This window comes from Wyeomyia smithii, chromosome 2 (assembly GCF_029784165.1).
Source record: "Wyeomyia smithii strain HCP4-BCI-WySm-NY-G18 chromosome 2, ASM2978416v1, whole genome shotgun sequence".
NCBI lineage: Eukaryota > Metazoa > Arthropoda > Insecta > Diptera > Culicidae > Wyeomyia > Wyeomyia smithii.
This window is the reverse complement of record NC_073695.1, coordinates 109,230,796-109,250,173: the sequence shown is the minus strand read 5'-3', so window position 1 is coordinate 109,250,173 and position 19,378 is coordinate 109,230,796. Positions and strand designations below refer to the sequence as shown.

The window sequence follows — 19,378 nt, the reverse complement described above, 5'->3', positions numbered from 1 at the left end:
CACAATCTACAAATGGTTAAGTTTTGCAAATTGAGGACTAAAATACCAATTTACGACACAATACCCTAAGCGCTACTCTTCGAATGGTGGGCATGGTACATTCTCTATTCGAGGAAGGGTTGCAGGCTTAAGCTGTTTACATCAGGTAAATGTTTGCCATCAACTCATTAAGCGAATACACGAATCGTTGGTTTCTGGTAAATTGTTAAAACCAGGCTTGAACTTGCGGGAAGTGAGGAATAATAACTAACCTAGAAGGCAAATATAGAGTTTTAGTGGTGGTAAATGATTATTTTTATCGCAATTTCGAACAAGTATACCAAAAACTTTATACTGCTTATGATTGCAGACTGTTGCAGATAACCATTCATTCATTAAACCTCGTGATCCAGAAACAACGGTTAGGCATTGCATCGAATCAAGCATTGAGGTCAGCATCCATTTGAAATTTGGTCATAGATTAGTAAACCGGCTAATTAGAAAGCAGGCAATCAACCGCCAATTGAACCTGGGCTCCATTGAACCGTCGAAACCGATCATTAGCAATCTGTTATCGGATCAAAGATTGCTTCGTTACCAGATCAAGAGTGGTTGCCCTTCCTACGTCCCGTTTCTCGCCATAGCACAATCAATGATTCCTAAAGCGTGAACGGAAGGCTTTGTGCATCGGGTTCAAACAGCTCGCTTGCTTCCGCTGATATGGTGACAGCTGATTGGCATTTAATTGAACAATTCGATTCGTTTCATAGTGTTGCGATTGCCAGTCATTGCTTTTTTATCTGAGGGGGATCAGCAGCAGCACGTGATTGCAACCAAATTCATAGGATTGTGGTGGAGGTTGAGAGTGAGGTCGAAACGAACTTCTGTAAGTTTCTGAAACTTTTGATTGTTATAAAGGTGACCAGAAAGTTGTTAAACAAACTTTTAGTACAAAGATCTCGGTATCTTTTTAGTGTATTTTAGGGGAAAACAAGATTCCATATATTTTCAGCGGAGGGATGAAACATGGACTGGATCCTCGAGTTTTGAAAACACTGATTTTGTCGGATGTTATTTGTTATTGTTTTTAGTTCTGGATACTGGAAAGTAGAGATATTTTTCAATTCGTCCCACAAGAATTTGCATCATCCCACAAAACCTAACGGGGGTTATTATTAGGACTATTTTTGGTATAAGAGGGCAAAATCCAGAGGTGAGAGGCTTCGCGACTAAAAGCCGTTGAAGGTTCACATTCACAACAGCAGCCGCCCAAAAAAAAAAAAAAAAACAACTGAGCTGTTCTTGTGTGCCGTTTGTCGAGAAATTTGCTTCATCACGTGCTAATGCATTTCCGGTTTTCATCGGCCAGAAAGTCAGGGTGGTTGCGTTCATTGTACGTTTCGCTCTTCATTCATACTGGATGGAAGTTTGCTGTTACGTTAAACAATTATGTTGTTTTCTTAAGAACTAAACTAAACTGCTCTAAACGAATTTTGTTAATTTTTCGATACTGTGGAAAGTGTCTACCCTAAATTATTCTATCTGCACACTTTCGCAAGCTTTTCGTAGATGATTTTGATTCAAGTTTTCTTCGCAACAGGGATCCCTACTTTTGCCGGAGGAAAATGTGTTTAACCAATGTTTTTTCTTTTCTTCATCCACAGAAACTGCTGATTTGTGTTTTATAATAGAAGTGTATTATCGCATAACAAGGTTCAATGTCCGGAAATACGGTTGAATTTAGACTATTATTGAATGCTTCCGGTGAAGCTGAAAGCTTTGACTCTTGCCTGCCTCCAGTGTCGAATACTAATTTTTGTTTTCAGTGTAATTCGACAATTGTTTCGTTGCTGTGATTTGACACAGTTCTAAATTAAAACGTCACGTCGCGATGACAATATTAATTCCCTGCGGTACTGGTTGTACTCGTACAGGTGTTTGGAAAGGTATGGTATATTTTTTCCATTTTTCTTGAAAAAAATTTCAATTGTGTGTAGAAAGAACCCAATGATGAAAAAAATAGTTCTACAGTTAGTGCGGTAATATAGAAATGACTGAATAGGAATAAAAAAAAAATTTAAGTCCAACATTTTTCTTCGCCCAGCATGATGTCTACATTTTTAACAATGATTCCCATTTAATTTTTTTTTGGAAGCTTGCAACTATTAAAAAAAAAACAATAAAAATAGAAAAAACCACATCAGAGCAATATTCCATGCAATAAATAGATAGCCACCCAAGTAACAAAATAGGTTATATCTGAGTTTTTTAGAGCTAGATAGAACCACAACTTAAAACCTTCAATGCCGACCACGCGGCTATAACAACCTATTAACAACAGCTATATACATGTGTCATGGCTAGTTGGCCCAGGTCTTCATCATAGGACCAGATGTTTTTAACAGGCCGATTTGCCTGCCATAGAATGGCCTCGAAATTTTAACTGAGATACATTCTCCAAATTAAATGTGAAGCAACAAATTTTATCTTGGTTTCATTTCTCAATGCCAACATTATATTCCGACAGTGTCGTGAAAACAGAAATGTGTTGGTTCTTTTTATTATGATTGATTATTTGTGTCATTTGAATCGTTTTCGTGCAAGTAAAAACACATGCCGTGAAATATTTATGGTGAACAAGCCACAAATTTTATCGTAATTACCGCTCGCCGAAGTAATTCTGTAAAAAATGACTATTCAATCAAAATCTAATTCCTCTGAACTAGAATAATGATTTAATAAATGCCATGATTTGTCATATTTTGTTAAATGTATGACTTTATCTATCATTCGAATTTCAAAACTACTCTGTGGTATCGGTAATATTGTAAAATAAAATGCTGATTTAGGATTGAATTTCATAATTCCACATTTTTTCATTCAAGGCGACATGTTGTTTTCGGATAAACCTTCGAACGCTCTCTAAATCCTTCATCATAACTGATTCTCTTAATTTGATCAGAATATAGCGTATATTAAATCCAATACGCCTATCACGGTATTCATCTGCCTAAGTTACGGTCATCAAGTTTTATTTTAGCCACAACTATAGTCTGCAGGTTTTTAGTTTTATTTGGTCATCAGAGGGACTATCGTACAACTTCATGCATATGACGGTTGGCATAGGATGGCTGTAAAGAATACTTGCGAATCATATTTTGTGGCTATCAAATAAGATCAAAGCCTTAATGTAAGTTAACATAAAACGAAAACAAAACAATCCTAAATCTTTGAAGCATGTTGATTGTTACTTGGGAAGTGTATTTTCGCATGAAATCTATGGTTGCATATCATTAAAACCCAGGAAAAAAAACGCATCTTCCAAAATTTCAGAAAATGAAAATGTTTCATGGATAATTTAGTAAAATACAAAATATGGTTTGCCAATACTTGCTAATCAATGAGATAACTAATTTACAAAACTGAGTATTCATTTAAAATTTTGGGTCATGATTTTTCACAAGTGTCTACTTGAAAAACTTCCTTACTCAGCAGAAAAGGACGGAATTATTAAATTTCTATCAATGGAAAATTTATATGCATTTGTTTTGAGTTAACTTTTATGATTATCACAAGAAAACGTAAAATTTAGAAAACCTTTACAGAAACTCGTAGGTCTCAGAAACTGTTATTGTTATGATCTACAACTTTGTCGAAAAGTCATCATCGTGGCACCATCTTTGCTGCCAGATCGCAAACTTTATTAATTTTATTTTTATTTTAGTAAACAGTTTACCCCAATGACCTTCATCTTGATTATAGGGTACCCAAACCACAGACGCATATTCCTATAACGACCGAACAATTGTACAGCATAGAGCTTTCAGGTAGCAAATGTTTTTAAACTTCTTGGCAAAGCTTAACAGGAATCCTAGCTGCGAGGAAGCTTCCGAAACAATGTTACTTACCTTACCAAACAGTCCCAAGCCATAGTGTGGCCTTTGCTGTACGTAACAGTCGTCTCCATTCCCCTCGGTCCATGGGTGCAATTCACCGGCCAGTCGAAGACCGCAAGGGCGCGTTGGTCCTCAACAAGCATAGTCCATGTCTCATACCCGTAGAAGACTACCGGTCTGTTCAGCGTCTTGTAGATGGTTAACTCGGTGCGGTGACGAATTTTACTCGATACGAGCGTCCTCCGGAGACCAGAGTATGTACGATTTCTTGCCATAATGCGCCGTTGAATTTCTCTGCTGGTATCGTTGTCGGCAGTTATCAGTGAGCCCAGATAGACGAACTCATCGACCACTTCAATTTCATCACTACCAACTTGAACTCGAGATGGGAGGTTAGCACTGTCTTCTTGTGAATACCTTCCTTTCATGTGCTTCGTCTTCGATGCATTGATAACCAGTCCAATCCATTTGGCTGCGGCCTTTAGTCCGATGTACGTATCCACCATCTTCACAAAGGTCCGAGCCACAATGTCGATATCGTCGGCTAAACCAGTTGAACAGTTGAATATCGAATATTGAATATCGTGCCACTCGTGGTAATCCCCGCTCTTCTAATGACACCTTCCACCAGAGATCATCAACTCGTCTTAAACCTCTTCGGGTTTCAAAGAGACTCGAGAGTGCCCCCGATACTCCAACTACACATATCACTCGATCCATCGTCGCATTGGCCAACCGCGTTAGTTTGTCCGGAAATCCGTAGTCTCGCATAATTTGCCATATCTGGTCTCGATCGATTGTGTCGTATGCCGATTTAAAATCGATAAACAAATGATGTGAGCCCTCCATTCACTCCTCCGGTACTCGTTCTTCCTCCCAAACCTTGACAATGACCCAGTGCACGGCTTAAGCCAGTGTTTCTCCACCGTATTTAAAAAGCTCGCTGGGAAGTTGGTCCACTCCAGCAGCCGGTCAATCTTTTCCTCCATCTCCAGGAGATCAGGGGTTGGAGTCCTGATGTCTTCTGCTCGATCAGTTGCCATACCGTCCTCGCGCTCTACTGCATTGCCGTTAAGATGCTCGTTGAAGTGCTGCTTCCACTTTTCGATACCTCACAGTCATCTGTAAGGAGGTTGCCGTCCAAGCTCCTGCACATATCGACTCTCCACTTTTCGATACCTCATACTCATTTGTAAGGAGGTTGCCGTCCAAGCTCCTGCACATATCGACTTACGGCATGAGGCCTTAACGGGAGCTATTCAGCTTCTCGTAGACCTTCCGAGTGTCGTTAGCTTGGTACAACTCTTTCATCGCTACGCAATCTCGGTCCTCTTGCTGGCGCTCAGGGCCGGCGCCACCTTATTTTCCCGAGTGGATTGTAAGGAATAGGGACGGTACCTATTACCTGAACATAATTTTACGAAAAATCGACAGTGCATCAACAATGGAGTGCCAATGGAATGTTTAAGAGAAACTAGATTTTCGAATTTCGTTCAGTAGTAATGTTTGCATTAAGAAAATGGACTTTTTTCGGATGGCGATAGAAAAAACCAAGACAGATAAGTTATTTTAATGAATTTCCCATGAAAGGTATTTATATAGGCTCACTCTTTAGCTTATAAGATATTTTAGACCATAGGGCATTAGATTTAATTGGCTCCGTAAAACAATAATTTGTGTTGTGCCGTGTCAAATAAATGTTGTGTGAACAAAAAAATATACTTTACGAACTAATTTCATTTTTGTTATATAACGTACATTTTTTGTTTAGTAAAGCGGGCAATGTATGCAGTTTGCGAGGATGCGAAAATGAACGGGAATAGAAGGTGTGACTTTTAGGCTTAGAAAAAATTTTCCCTCGTCCAGACGGGACTCGAACCCGCAATCTCCGTTGAAAAATATAGGCTCACTTGCAAAAGCAATTCCACGCCCTTGCGAGTGGCTTTCCGGGAGTTTACCGGAATATTCGCCATGGTGGACGAAAACATGCGTGTAGACATGTTTTTGAATTCTTTCTTCGTTTTATTCATCAATTCCTCCTCAATTTTCGCGTCAAAATTGTTAGAGTAAGTCTTACGCTTCTGGTTTACTCAGAAATTCTGGATGGGACGCAGCTGGGGAACGTTGGGTTGGTTGGCACCTTATTCAGTCGCTGACACTGCGTCATTGCCTGCAGATCCGAGACCAATGGACGGGACTGCCGCTTTCTGATGTCCTTTTTTTCTTTTCTCGCTGTTTGGCGCAAACCGTTCGGTCCATATCACTCTATTGTCCATATTCGCCAGGTACTTTTCCACTGTTTGGCCGGTTGCACCGACCTCCCGATCAAGCGTACGCAGCGATGTAGCCACTTTTCCGTCGGTCTTCCTCTTCAACATTCTTTGGAGTTTCTTGTCGCTTGTAGTTCAACAGTGCCAAGATGTAGATACCGGAACAAGCATAACCGGTGTCCCTTTTCCGTGCGATGTCCGTTTTCGACGCGGCGGGTTCTTTGATCGCGCACACTTCTCAACGGAGTAGCTTCACTGTTTTCACCATTACGGTTAGAGTTTGAGTTATTTTTTTTCTACTGGCTCATGGGTTACTATGATTGATGCTGCGTGGTTAGTTTCGTCAGTGCGTGTAAAGGTAAACCCATCAAAAATAGGTGTTTTTGGAGCATTTTTTTGATGCAAACACTAGGGCTCAACAATTTTGTCTTCTCGAAAAAAGTCTCAATTTAAAATTTGAGCTTAATCGGATTTCTAATGAGGTTTCACTTACAGTCGTGAAAGACTTACATTTTTGACCAACCTAAAAATGCACAAGAGTAGTTCTTGAAGCTTACGGAATCGTTTTTTTTTTTTGAAGCAAATCTCTTAGAAATGCATAAAATATCGAGATCTGATGTTATTTCATAAAAATTTGTTTGAAAATAAAAAAAATATCAGAGACATGAAAACTTTTGCGTTGGGAGACTCGAGCCACATCAGAACACACAAGAGATCAGAAAACTGTAACTTTGACCGCTTTGAGGCTCAACTTCCCGAAGTCCGATTGAGCTCAAAGTTTTTTTTCAGGTATTTGAGATTGGCATTTGTTCAAGCTGGTTTAGCTGCTCCACGGTTGGTTTTCACGTGAACAAACTGGTCGATAGCATAGAGAAGGATAACGGAGACAGTTGACGCAGCAAGGTTAACATCGTAGCTTTGAAGAATATCAACCCACTCGACACGCAGAAGGAAGTGGTTCATGCCATCAGAACTAGCCCTATTGAAATCGTAGAAGACGCTATCGGCAGTATCACGGATACGATGTTGCGGGTTGACTGTCAAATCTACCTGTAGAGGAGCATTGTATCTGGTCATTTCAACCAGTGGTGATTGAGCTTGTAAAACCGTACAGACCTCACAGAGTTCGTTGCGAATGCGCTCATCGGCCAATCGAAGAACGAGAAGTAATCGGGGAAAAGGAACCGTTTGAACAGCTTTGCCAAGAGATCCCGCTCAAGTTAAAATCTTTAAACACGATAATGTTATCTCTGAGTCCCATTTGCGCTATAACCCAATCAACAGAGTCAATAGGATTCTTAAACAAAGCATCGTCGGTTACTCGATCAGGAGGGATGTAAATTACACATACGTAGAGTAGATTGCATCAGCAGTAGCAATCGCAACCCACACTTTTTCAACTGATGCGCTTTCGGACGGGCTTACCAAACATGATTTGTGGCTTGAGCGTACAGCGAGTAAAACGCCACCTCTAGGGCGTTTGTTGCTATTGATATCGTGTTAACGGTGAGCAACGTTCCCGTCAAAGCAACCGTCGCTGAATGCTATTTGGTACTCCGAAAGAGAACCACCGACGTTCAGGTAGTACATTAGGATTTTAGACGATGCTGTGGCGACTTTACTCATAGGATGTTTAGTGCTAAGAGGTGAAGAGCCATCAGGACATGAAGAGTTGTTATCGATAATATACTTGCCATGATGGGCCCAACTAATCAAAGCATACGAATTGAAGCCCTAACTATACCAAGAAATTTTGTAGAAGTTCGGAAATTGATTGGTTATACCGTGAGAGCGCTAACAGTTTTGCTCTGCTAGATTTCATTTCTGTCCCAGTGTTCAGCGGAGTTTCCAGAAATTGGAACTGGACGAAATATTTAGGGTGGTGCTTATCGTTAAGGTAGGACGGGGCCATGGAAAGGAGTGGAAAATCTGGTCGTTGCGAATCAGTATTGTGTGCGCAATCTGGTTCAAAGACAATCTTATAAAACTTGGTCATATGAAGAGTAAGTGCCGTATGATCCATGACCCTTCCTGGAGACCGAGTAGCGGTTGTAACCGGATAAGAAACTGGAGAAGTTTGCTACAGAAATCGCAATGGTAAGAAGACAAAAATTACCTTACCGGATGTAACTCTCGTCCCAGGGAAATGAACATGCCGACAGCCTAGCAAGACAAGGATCTGCTCAGCATTTCATTAAACCGGAACCGTTTCTGGGTACCTCCATATCCGCTATTAAAAGGACAACTAGGTATATGGGAAAAGCTAGAAAAAGCATCTTATTGGCAACATGCGCAGGGTTGCAGACAAGCTAAACAGTTTATCTACTCCAACTTTGCGGTTACCAAAAAGCTGTTTAGTTTAACTTGTAGTTAACTACGGATCATTACGGAACTCCTCACCGGACTCTGTCCCGCTCACTATCATTTAAAGAAAATCGACAAAGTCCCAACCGACAATTGTCGCTTCTGCAACGCTGAACCTGAGAGCTCAGCGCATTCATCGAGGTTCAACTTGTCTTCGGAAGTTACCCCCCATTTCCATATCAGGTAAAAACAATATCGCACGCTTAGCCTGGGGGCTGAAAGCGGTCTCGATCAACTAGATTAGTTGAGAGAATTCGTTATCGATATTGTATTTTGGCACATTTTGCATGTGTAGATAAGTACAACGATACACCGTGCCCCAGTGCTAAGTCGAGAAAATTTCCAGCTTGAAAAAATCCTCGACTCGATCGGGAATCAAACCTGATATCACAACCGTGTGGGAGAGCTAGCCGACCGACATCGCTAACCACAGAGCCACGGGGACCACTACCATACCAGGTATGGAGCACCAATCCCAGAACGGTCACTGGCGTTATCGACTATGTTGTTCCGAATTGGGGCACACAGGCTTACAACCAACTAGCTCAGCGGTTCTCAACCTTTTTTTGTTGGCGTACCCCTTGGCGATATTTTGCATATCGGTTGTACCCCCTGGCTTGGAATGTTCTCGCAGAGTGGGAGAGAGTAGTGTTAGATCATGTTGTGGTAGTCTTGTTTAGGTTTCAAATTAAATTATGGTTTGTTTGATTGCTGCATTCATGTTTTAAGAGCAAGTTCTAAAAACAAACGAAGTATTTTAGAGAAAAATTGCTTTGTCCGCCATTACTGATTTTTCTTTCGCGTACCCCCTGAGAGCTTTCGAGTACCCCCAGGGGTACGCGTACCCCATGTGGAGAACCGCTGAACTAGCCCAACTGCGTCAATGGGTTCGAGCATCCTGTCATCTGTGTAAAGCAATCGGGGCCAGCCACAAAGACAATCATTCCTGTCGCAGTGGAACATATACCCATTGCCTTACAGGAATACAAAAAAGACCCTCGTCCCACAATACGACACGAATCTGATCTCGATTGGTACCTTGCCTGACAACGCGGGATATGGTATGGACAGAAGTCCGAACTTACCACTTGCACATGTATAACCATACGCAGGCGCAGTGCACATCCCGACAGAGCAGCGAACGCAAATGAAGCCCGAGGCCACGAAGGTGATTAATGGGTTATTCGGAATATTCTGTTGAATATAAGTGCAAGAGGTGTCGAGAGTGAGCGAGCAGATTCTTTCAAAAAAACATTAGAGATCCCATCAGGTCCCATTCCTTTGTCCTCTTTCAGAGATCTCAATACACAAAAAACGTCTTCACAGGATACAGTTTCAAATGAGAATGTGTCCGAAAGTGAAAAGTTATGCTGAAAAGATGGCAACTGTTGACCGGGCGCTACGAATGTGGTGATACAGAAATCAGCAAAGCCTTCGACAATCTCGTCCGTGCCAGTGTAGTTTTTGTTACCATAAAACATCTCGTTGGACATCGAGTTTGTTTTTCTCATAGACCTGGCGTACGCCCAAAATGAAAATGGTTTGATTTCACTTCTACATTTACGCTGCTGATATGAATTTTCACATGTACGCTGTAATTGTTTTGCTTGTCTACGAAGATCGCTGAAAGTCACACAATCCAATGGGTGCTTCATACGTTTCAATTTCTTATGCGCCTTGTCTTTCCGGCGTAGTAGCCTTGTGAGTTCATGGGTGAACCAAATCGGATTTTTTGGATGACGAGGAAGAGTCATTCGAACATTACGATAAATGATATCGTAAATTACGTCATAGAATTTATCTACAACAACCCTAATATTGCTATGATCGAGGACTTGGTGCCAATTTACAGTTGAGATCTCAGCACCAATAACGTCATAGTTTGCCCTCCTAAAGTCAAAGTAACTCATCTCTCGTTAAGGGGCATAACGTACTGGTTGAAATGATATCTGAATCTGCAATGGAGGATGATGCGGGTCAACTTTACATAAAGGAGCAGCATTTGTGACAGTAATGTTTGACAAGGGCAGTTCTGTGAAGCATAAATCAAGTGTACGACCAAGTACATTAGTTATCCCGTTAAGCTGGACGAATCCACTACTCCATTCTATGAATTCAACTAAGCTTTCAGCATATCGACCTTCACACGATGATGATACATAGCAATTGTTCTCGAGTGTCCATTGAATATGTGGAGCATTCATGTCTCCTAAGACTAGCAAATGAGTCCTATAGTCTAACTGATTCTTAATGGCAATAACATTATAGGTAAATTCGCATAGCTCACGCAGTGAATTATTTGGTTTAAGGTATACGACGCAAATCAAAAGCTTATAGCCACCACCAAGTTCAACTTGCATCCATAGATCCTCGTTAGTCTGCAGTATTTCAAGATGTTGCATCCTCTTTAGAGCCACGTTCCTGTTCGCTAATGCCATACAACCTCCTCCTTGCATTGCAGTCGCTATTAGATCTCGATCTCTTCGATGAATTATAAACTTGGAGTCTGATGGACAGATCTCAGCATCGAAAACCTTGTTCTGGATCCTCGATTCGGTGCCACATATTATATCGTAAGATGAAATGTATTGCTCACGTCTAATGTCGTCTGGTTTACTGCGAACGCCGTAAAAATTTTGGTAAAACAGATTTATGTAATTCCCGAACATTTTGAGAAATTGTCAAGACACAAACAGAGAGGACTTTTACAAATGCAACAAACAAGATTGTGAAAGCAGCGATTAAGGAAGAGTTTGACTTCCGCGTGTTGCTGTCCGTCGTAAGAAGACCAGAAGAAATTGGTAATCAAGCATTCTGACGTTAAGACTGCGTATTTGAATTGAATTTTAAAAGGAAAGATGTTTATTTGTCTACCACCAGGGTTTTGTGCAAACCTCCAATGATTCGAGGCTGTATGTCCGGAAAAACGGCAAAAATACCACTTACTTGGTTGTATGTTGTATTTATGTAACGGCTCTAGACGATCTCCGCCATTTTCTGGGCATCGAGGTGGACCTACGGAATATCCCAGAAGTAAAAGCAGTACATCCAGAAGCTGCTCGAATGATTTGGAATGCAAGTTGCAAAGTCGTCCAATATTCCATACAGACAGAAAAGGAGCTTGCCAGCTTGCCAAACAACCATAAGTACGCAAATCAGATCGGTGGGTTGCTGTATGTAGTCGTTAACATACGTCCAGACATCGCAACAGGGCGTCCCTTGGGAAGAAAGACGAGTAATCGTTCTTCACCTGAATGTGTGGAAGCCGAAAAAGTGTTATGGTATCCGAAGGATACGAGGGACCACGAGCTGGTACACCGTTACACTAATTGGAACTAATTCTCTTTAGGAATAAAATACACTTCTCTTGCCGCGATGTTCATTTCTCTTATACTTATACTTCGATTACACACAGAGTTACATTTATATTAGCAGCGTTTGAAAAGCCTTCAGGAATTGGTTTTCGCTTCATTTGGTTCAACTAGTGTGAAGTTTCTGTAATAAGACAGTGCAATGATAACTTATTTATACGTTGAACAGAATCAAATTTACACTAGCCTTCAAAACGCATCCCTGTGATTTCTGTGATCCACGGTAGAAAATCGTGAACCTTCGTGAACACATCATAGGTCTTGGTAGAACACTTGTCAGGAATAGAGAACCATGCGTAGGATAAAACGCCTCCCAAAAACCATCGGTCAGCATTTTTGAAGAACAGCCCTCCTCCAACATAACCCTGGCAGGTACTTGAGCCGTTTTTATACCCGGCACAAATTTTTTCTCCGTCAAGAGTTTTACCGAATTTATCACGATTGGCTCGCAAGCAGTCATTCGAATCGATCACTGGGAGGTTTCTTATTTTCAAGACCCTTGGAAAAACTTGGTCACGGTTTTTATAATGCCACCCAACAACGGTGCCAAGTTCTCCCGTGATATTTGTCTTCAAATATATGCATGCTGGCTGAATGTAATTGGTATACTCAATAGCAGTTTGAAGTTCAATTAACGCCATGCCATATGTATCATTCACGTTCCGTTCTAAAGTATATAGCTTGTTGGCATCATGTATCTGCATAGTACCTCTAGATTCAAAGTATACATATTGTGAATCCCCACACCTACAAACACGTCTTGTGATGCAATCATGTTCAATTGGTCATCAACAATACAATAACCTGCCGTCAGAATGTACTGTTGGTGAATGATGGTTCCACCGCAGAAGTATATGTACGAGGTCCTATTCCGACGAAAGATAGCCACGTGCCAAGGCCATTATCCATGAAAGGTTTCCTGTTCATTTCCATCTCTCATTGGCCAACGGCTCTTGATTTTCCGTTCACCGCAGTTATCTCCAGTATCTGGAAAAATCAAAAATATAATCAATTACTAAATATTGTTTTCATCATAGGTATAATTTTCTATTTTTCGTAAATGCAAACTTCTTACAATGAACTCTAACATCGGCTTATTTTGTGTTGTCTGAATGGACATATATACTGAAAAGGGGACAACAAAATCAAACAATTCAGGTTTGTTTTTGCAATCAAGGGCAGTATAGAAAAATAAATAAAGGTGAAAATCACAGTGTAAATAAATAGTGGTACAATACGATAATTTCAGTTTTCGTAAATAATGAAAATTGTGAATTGTCTGTTTAACCCTATTTGTCATGTGATGGTTTCTATGCTAAAGATAAATCGTGCATTTTCGAATTTCTCCGATTCAAATGAAACTTTGAACATGTGTTTGACTTAGCTAATTACCTATTTTCACGAGTGAACAGATTTTAGACTCAAATAGTAATTTTTGTAAGAGACGTATACACTCAATTTAGCATAAACTGTTAATTGCAAAATAGTAAGTACTCTGGTAAGCACTCATCAATTTTCATGATTCGAGGTATATTTCACACTGTTTTTCAACTTTTTTTCTAACTTAGGGTCGTAGCCAGTTGAGTGCCCGAAAACGTTTATCTCTGAACAAATGCATTCACGCTGGTGCTGTAGGATACTGTCGATGTATATGAACAGTAGATAATAGAACATAACTAAACTCAAATAATTTATTTCATACAAAATCTTACATTGGAAATTTATTCCTGTATTTGCGCTGATCCATGGCAAGTAATACTGCACACTTACGAACGCTGCGTAACCTTCCGTATAACATTTGTTAGATCCGTCAGTTCGTTGTTGTGAGATCGACACGATTCCACCCAAAAACCACTTGTCACCTCTTTTGAAAACTAAGCCCCCTCCGCTGTCTCCATTACAGACACTGGTTCCATTTTTATATCCAGCACAGAATAGATCGTGGCTCAGAGTTTGACCGAAAAGAGCTCGATTAGTTGCCAAACAGATTAACGGGTCAATTACTGGAATCATTGCCTTCTTCAATTCTGGAAATGTTTCATCTTTTTCCGTTAATCCCCATCCTACGACAGCTCCGATCTCTCCGGTAATGTTCGACGTCAAATTCATGCATACCGGTAGGACATGATCGTTAAATACAATAAGAGAATTAAGTTGGATCAATCCAATGTCGTTTACTAATTTCGTGAAATTCTGAAATTTATGAATCTTTTCCACATGATGCTTTTGGGCGAACTGTGGATTCTCCTCATCCAGGTTGTGAATTCCGACACGCACAAAAATATTTTTCGGTGCAAGCAGATAACCGTTGGCCCTAATCACGCAATGTGCGGCTGTCAGAATGAAATGGTTGCTAATTACAGTTCCACCGCAGGTGTAGTTAGTCGAGCCCCTATTTTTATGGAAAATGGCGGCATGCCAAGGCCAATCCCCAGCAGCAGTGTCCTGCCCTTGTACGATTAACTGGTTGCCATAGTTTTTCGGAACACCACACTTTGCGCGATCACAACCAACAGAAGCCAACAATACCGAAGTTACGATCGCTATGATTTGCATTTTTGTTTTTATGAGGTTTAATCAATCGTATTGCGATAACAAAAAACACTAAGTGAATAAGAAGTTATAATTGTGAACCGATCGCGTTGAAAGTTGAACGTTTACTTATCTTTCAACGCATTCAACTTTTTTGAAATGACAGACACTTATATGTGTGTTATCATTTGGAAATACCTGAAGATTTTAAGAATGAAATGTGTTCCTATGTTGGGAACAAAATCTTTCAACGTAATAACCTAATCAATTTACAAAACTAATATGTTACCACATTTTAATGATTTTGCAAATTCTTTGGCAATTTTTAGATCTTTTGGATGTGTATCCTGCCACATCAATTGACCCTTGACTCTCTTATCAAAATCGTGTTTGCTACAATTCTCACAGTGGAGCAGTTATTTACTGAACTGATGACATAAATGTTGCGTTATCAACACTGTTTTTGACTACTAATGCACAAAAAGAAGATAACGAATGTTTTGTTTCTTCAGAACAAGTTTTTGCTAAATTTGGGAATTCAATTAAATAAGTATCAATGTTATTTTATTCGTTCACTTAGAATCCTGATACGAAAGTAACCGATCTAGTATCCCATTATCGTACCTAATTAATATATCAGATAACATGAATGGTAGGTGATAATGATTTTATAAAATTGCAACCTTATTAAGAGAAGCTTGGATTTTCCAATCTCGACCGCAAAATGTGTATTCTGTTGCATTGTGTATGTATTCGAGTTTGATAATTTCGACCGAAACTGGGAAACGGTCTTTTTCGAAGAAGAAACTGATTAAAAATAGGTTACGTGTGACTATGAAGAACAAAAGGTTATCAAAAATGGCTTTGGTTAGTTGTGAGTACGATAGACTGAAGGAATTCGCTGTTGGTTATATAATTGCTAAATTTTTAGCGAAAAAAGCTTCATAAGAAGATGATCTTGAATTTCTGTTAAGTTTTCAAAGACAAATAAACAGTTTTATTTTATTTTGGGTTCCCAACACAAGACTCGACTCGTCCACCATAAGCACTTGTACAGGGAGGATATGTCGTATCAGGTAAATTCTGTGGTAAACTATGTGAGAACAAAAGAAGGAACATATTTTTGCACGAACAATATGGGTATTCATGTCGAGCTCGTATACAAATAACTAACCGTGAAAATACTCACCTCCATTGACGACGCGTAATAAAAGATACACGGTTTACGGCTGGGTACCGTGACTGCGGGTAATTCCGAGCAGCGCATTTTTCCGAGCACTCATCTTTAAAAAATGTTTTTCAACGGTAAATTTTACTAAAACATACTTAATTTCTATACTATCATAGCAGGCTATGCTATGCACGTGATAAAGTACACAAATTAGTTGTGTTTTAGTGAAATTTACTGTTGAAAAATAGTTTTATAAGATAAGTGCGTGAAAAATGTGCTGCACGGAATTACGCGCAGTCACGGTATTTATATACAAGTTTGACATGAAGACCCCTAATGTTTCTACTTATGCAAAGTATTTGACTGCTTTTATCCCTCTAGTGCCCAATGTGGTATTCTGGTGGGCTTTAGTCAAACCTCTAAAAAGCTTCAACAAACAATTAAAAAGTGTTTATAATGATTCATAGTGATTTTACCGAAGCCCGTCTAGAAATTAACTTGGGCACTAGAGGGTTAAATTGATCGTTCTATTTTTTTTAGTAGCGACTATTTTTAAATTCGTGTTTTATTTTCCATTAATGATGTCACGCAAAATTTGGAAAAAATTAACTCCCCCCCCCTTTGTCACAAACTATCACAACTAATTCCCACTTAGTTACGTCACTTTTTTATACCACCCTTCCCCCTTCTTTGGTTATAATTGGCAATTTTCGAACGATTTGAAAGAAAAACTGAAACTAGAAGGAAAAACCTAAATTAATCCACCTAGCGGTCAGACTCAGCCTTTCTCATTCAAACTTACTATTTGTAAAAATAGATTTACATGAATGCTTAAATCCAATAGAGGTTTATTCACTCTTTGGGTTCTGAAATATTGATGTTGTAATTAAATTATAAAATATGAAATTTGACGTAATTTTAGTGCTTAAGAAATAGCGAAATAAAAGAAATGACTCTTAATTTCGAACAATTTAATCACGAGCGATACCGGGAACGTTCAGATAGTACGATACCACATTTAAATCATGTTGAGGCCATATATATTGATCAAAGCAGGTAAGGTGTTGAATAGTTTTGAATTTTTTTTCTTCCCAAAACTTTTGAACAACATATCAAATTGTTATGAAGTTTGTTATTTGTAAGTTTGAGAGATGACTCGTTTGTATGATACTAGTTATGTTCAAATAAGTCGTGTAATACTTGAGATAATAGACTTTCGTTGTTCTCAAAAAGAAACATAACAATTGCTTAGATTTGATTACAATCAAATGAAAAGGTAACGTATAGGGCAGCCAAACTTTGAAACCACGTGTTCAATCATAATTCATCAGTTAACCCTTAACTAGCCCGTTCATCTGATATCAATATTGTTCAAATCGGTTGTGTAGTTTCTAAGATAATAAAGTTTCGTGATTTTCACATCCCGATACATTACAGACGAAGTTACAGTCCGATTACAGCAAAATTCAATAGGGTGTTATGAGGCAGCTAGTCTTTTTATTTGATACTAGTTCTGTGGAAATCGGGTCAACCATCTCTGAGAAAAGTGAGTGAGTTCAAGTTGTCTTCGGAATATGTTTCTTTTCATAGCTGGATTTCACATTTTTAAACATAACAGGCAAAGTAATAAACCGTTCGTAAAAAAAATCATTAGGGTCTTATGGGGCAACAAAACCTTCCATATGACACTGATTTATAAAAACCGGTCCAGCCATCTCTGAGAAACATGAGTGATATTAAATAGTCTCCAGAACACGTTTCTTTCCATAACTTTTGATACATAACCTCTAAACTAGAAATCAGATTACAATAAAATTCAATTGGGTCTTATAGGGCAACTAGGCCTTTCATTTGCAATTAATTTCATTAAAATCGGATTGGTCAGACCATCTCTGACCAAAGTGAGTGCGTAAAAAAGGTGCACATACACACGTACACACGTACACACCCACACACAAACATATACTCCTATATATGCTTATATGCAGAAAATGCTCGATTCGTTGAGCTGAGTCGAGTAGTATATGACATTCGGCCATTTGGATCACTTTTCTACCTTTTCATTAGCCAGTGATCGTTAGGAGAAAGTCAATATGTTTACTTTCATTATGTGATTTAACATTTTTATGAACAACGGACAAAGTTACAATCCGACTGCAATGAAATTCAATAGCAACCTATGGAGCAACTAGACCTTTCATTTGACACTAATTTTGTGAAAATCGGTTCAGCCATCTCTGAGAAAAATGAGTGAGTTTAAACAACCTCAGGATAACTTTTCTTTACATAACTTTTGAACCATATGTTTAATCATAACGAAATTCAAAAGTTAAGGGTTCTGGAGACAGCCCGATCATTTGGCACCAGTTTTATTGAAATTGGTTGTGTAGTTTCTGAGATATTGATGTTACGTGATTTTTACATTTTGATACATAACCTCTAAACTAAAAATCCGATTACAATGACATTCAATAGCAACCTATGGCGCAACTAGACCTTTCATTTGCAATTAATTCCATGAAAATCGGTCCAGTCATCTCTGAGAAAAGTGAGTGAGAAAAAAAAGTTGCACATACACACACACACATACACACATACATACATACATACAGAAAATGCTCAGTTCGTCGAAAGGGGTCTAGTGGTATATGACATTCGGCCATTGGGACCACTTTTATACCTTTGGTTTTTCCAGTGATTGCTATACCTTTCTAGGAGAAAGGCAAAAAGATTATAAGAAACAACTAGGAATGGCGTTTAATCATTAGTCCAAGGATTCTGTTGATGAAGTCATATATCGACGACATAGAAACTCGAGGCAGTAACTGCAGCATCATTGCTGATTTCTGGAAGACCATTCTTGTTTAGTTACTCTCCTTCAATCAAACTCCCAACCCAAATCTTCTCCACATGTTAGTAGAGTTGAGAGTGACTAGAAAATGAATGAAATTACTATGTCATTCATAAACAAACATGCACAGTAAAACAGAACTATCGAACATTATCCTTTTTAAATGAAAAAAAAAATTGTCATATATTTTATCTTAAGTGAATCATAAACAAAACCTAAATATATCCACCTAGCGGTAAGACCCAGCCTTTTTTATTCGAACTTATTATTTGTTAAAATAGATTTACTACAACACTTAAAAAATACACCATGATAATTTCTGCTGGATTTGTTATTCATTCTAAATAAAAAGAATTTGGTAGCCAACAGCACAACTATACCGAACATTTAAAATATCTATACCTATAAAAATGCAGTCCGGTCTGTCTGTCGGTCTGTCTGATCCATATAGGCTCGGAAACTACCGAACCGATCGACGTGAAAATTTGTATGTAGGGGTTTTAGGGGCCGAGAAAGGTTTTAATGATAGTTTGAGACCCCTCCCTCTTCTGAAAAAGAGGGCCCCCATACAAATGAAACACAAATTTCTGCACATCTCAAAAACTAACCAAGCAAATGAAACCAAATTTGGCATGTGGATGTTTTTAAGAGTGACAAATATGTCCAAATTAGTTCGACACCCCTCCTTTTTCTGGAAGGAAATGAAACTCAAATTTCTGCATATCTAGAGAACTTACCAAGTAAATAGAACCAAATTGGGTAGGTGGATGTTTTTAGGGGTAACAAATGTATCCATAATGATTTGACACCCCTCCCTCTCCAACAAGGGAGGGGTCCCATACAAATGAAACACGAATTTCGCACAGCGCGAGAACCAATCAACCCAATACAATCAAATTTGGTATGTGGAGGTTTTTAGGAGTAACAAGTATGTCCATAATGGT

The 19,378-nt window shown here is 39.0% G+C and overlaps 2 protein-coding genes across 2 annotated transcripts in view; one reads left to right on the top strand and one right to left on the bottom strand.

Moving 5' to 3' along the window:
- Positions 1-19,378, top strand: part of LOC129725075 (tyrosine-protein kinase Drl) — a 516,531-nt gene that overhangs the window by 189,876 nt on the left and 307,277 nt on the right. The gene's annotated exons all lie outside the window — the stretch shown is intronic.
- On the bottom strand, positions 12,586-14,436 carry LOC129719809 (chymotrypsinogen B-like). The gene is made up of 2 exons (XM_055671215.1): positions 13,593-14,436; positions 12,586-12,867 (listed from the first exon to the last, which is right to left on the bottom strand). The coding sequence occupies exons 1-2, from the start codon at positions 14,434-14,436 to the stop codon at positions 12,782-12,784; spliced, it is 930 nt and encodes a 309-aa protein (XP_055527190.1). The 3' UTR covers positions 12,586-12,781.

Excerpts from the sequence above, each read along its gene's own strand:
- LOC129719809 (XM_055671215.1), bottom strand. The coding sequence starts at position 14,436 with ATGCAAATCATAGCGATCGTAACTTCGGTATTGTTGGCTTCTGTTGGT. Across the intron at positions 12,868-13,592 it reads TACAGGAATAAATTTCCAAT|ATACTGGAGATAACTGCGGT; the intron begins GTAAGATTTTGT and ends TGATTTTTCCAG.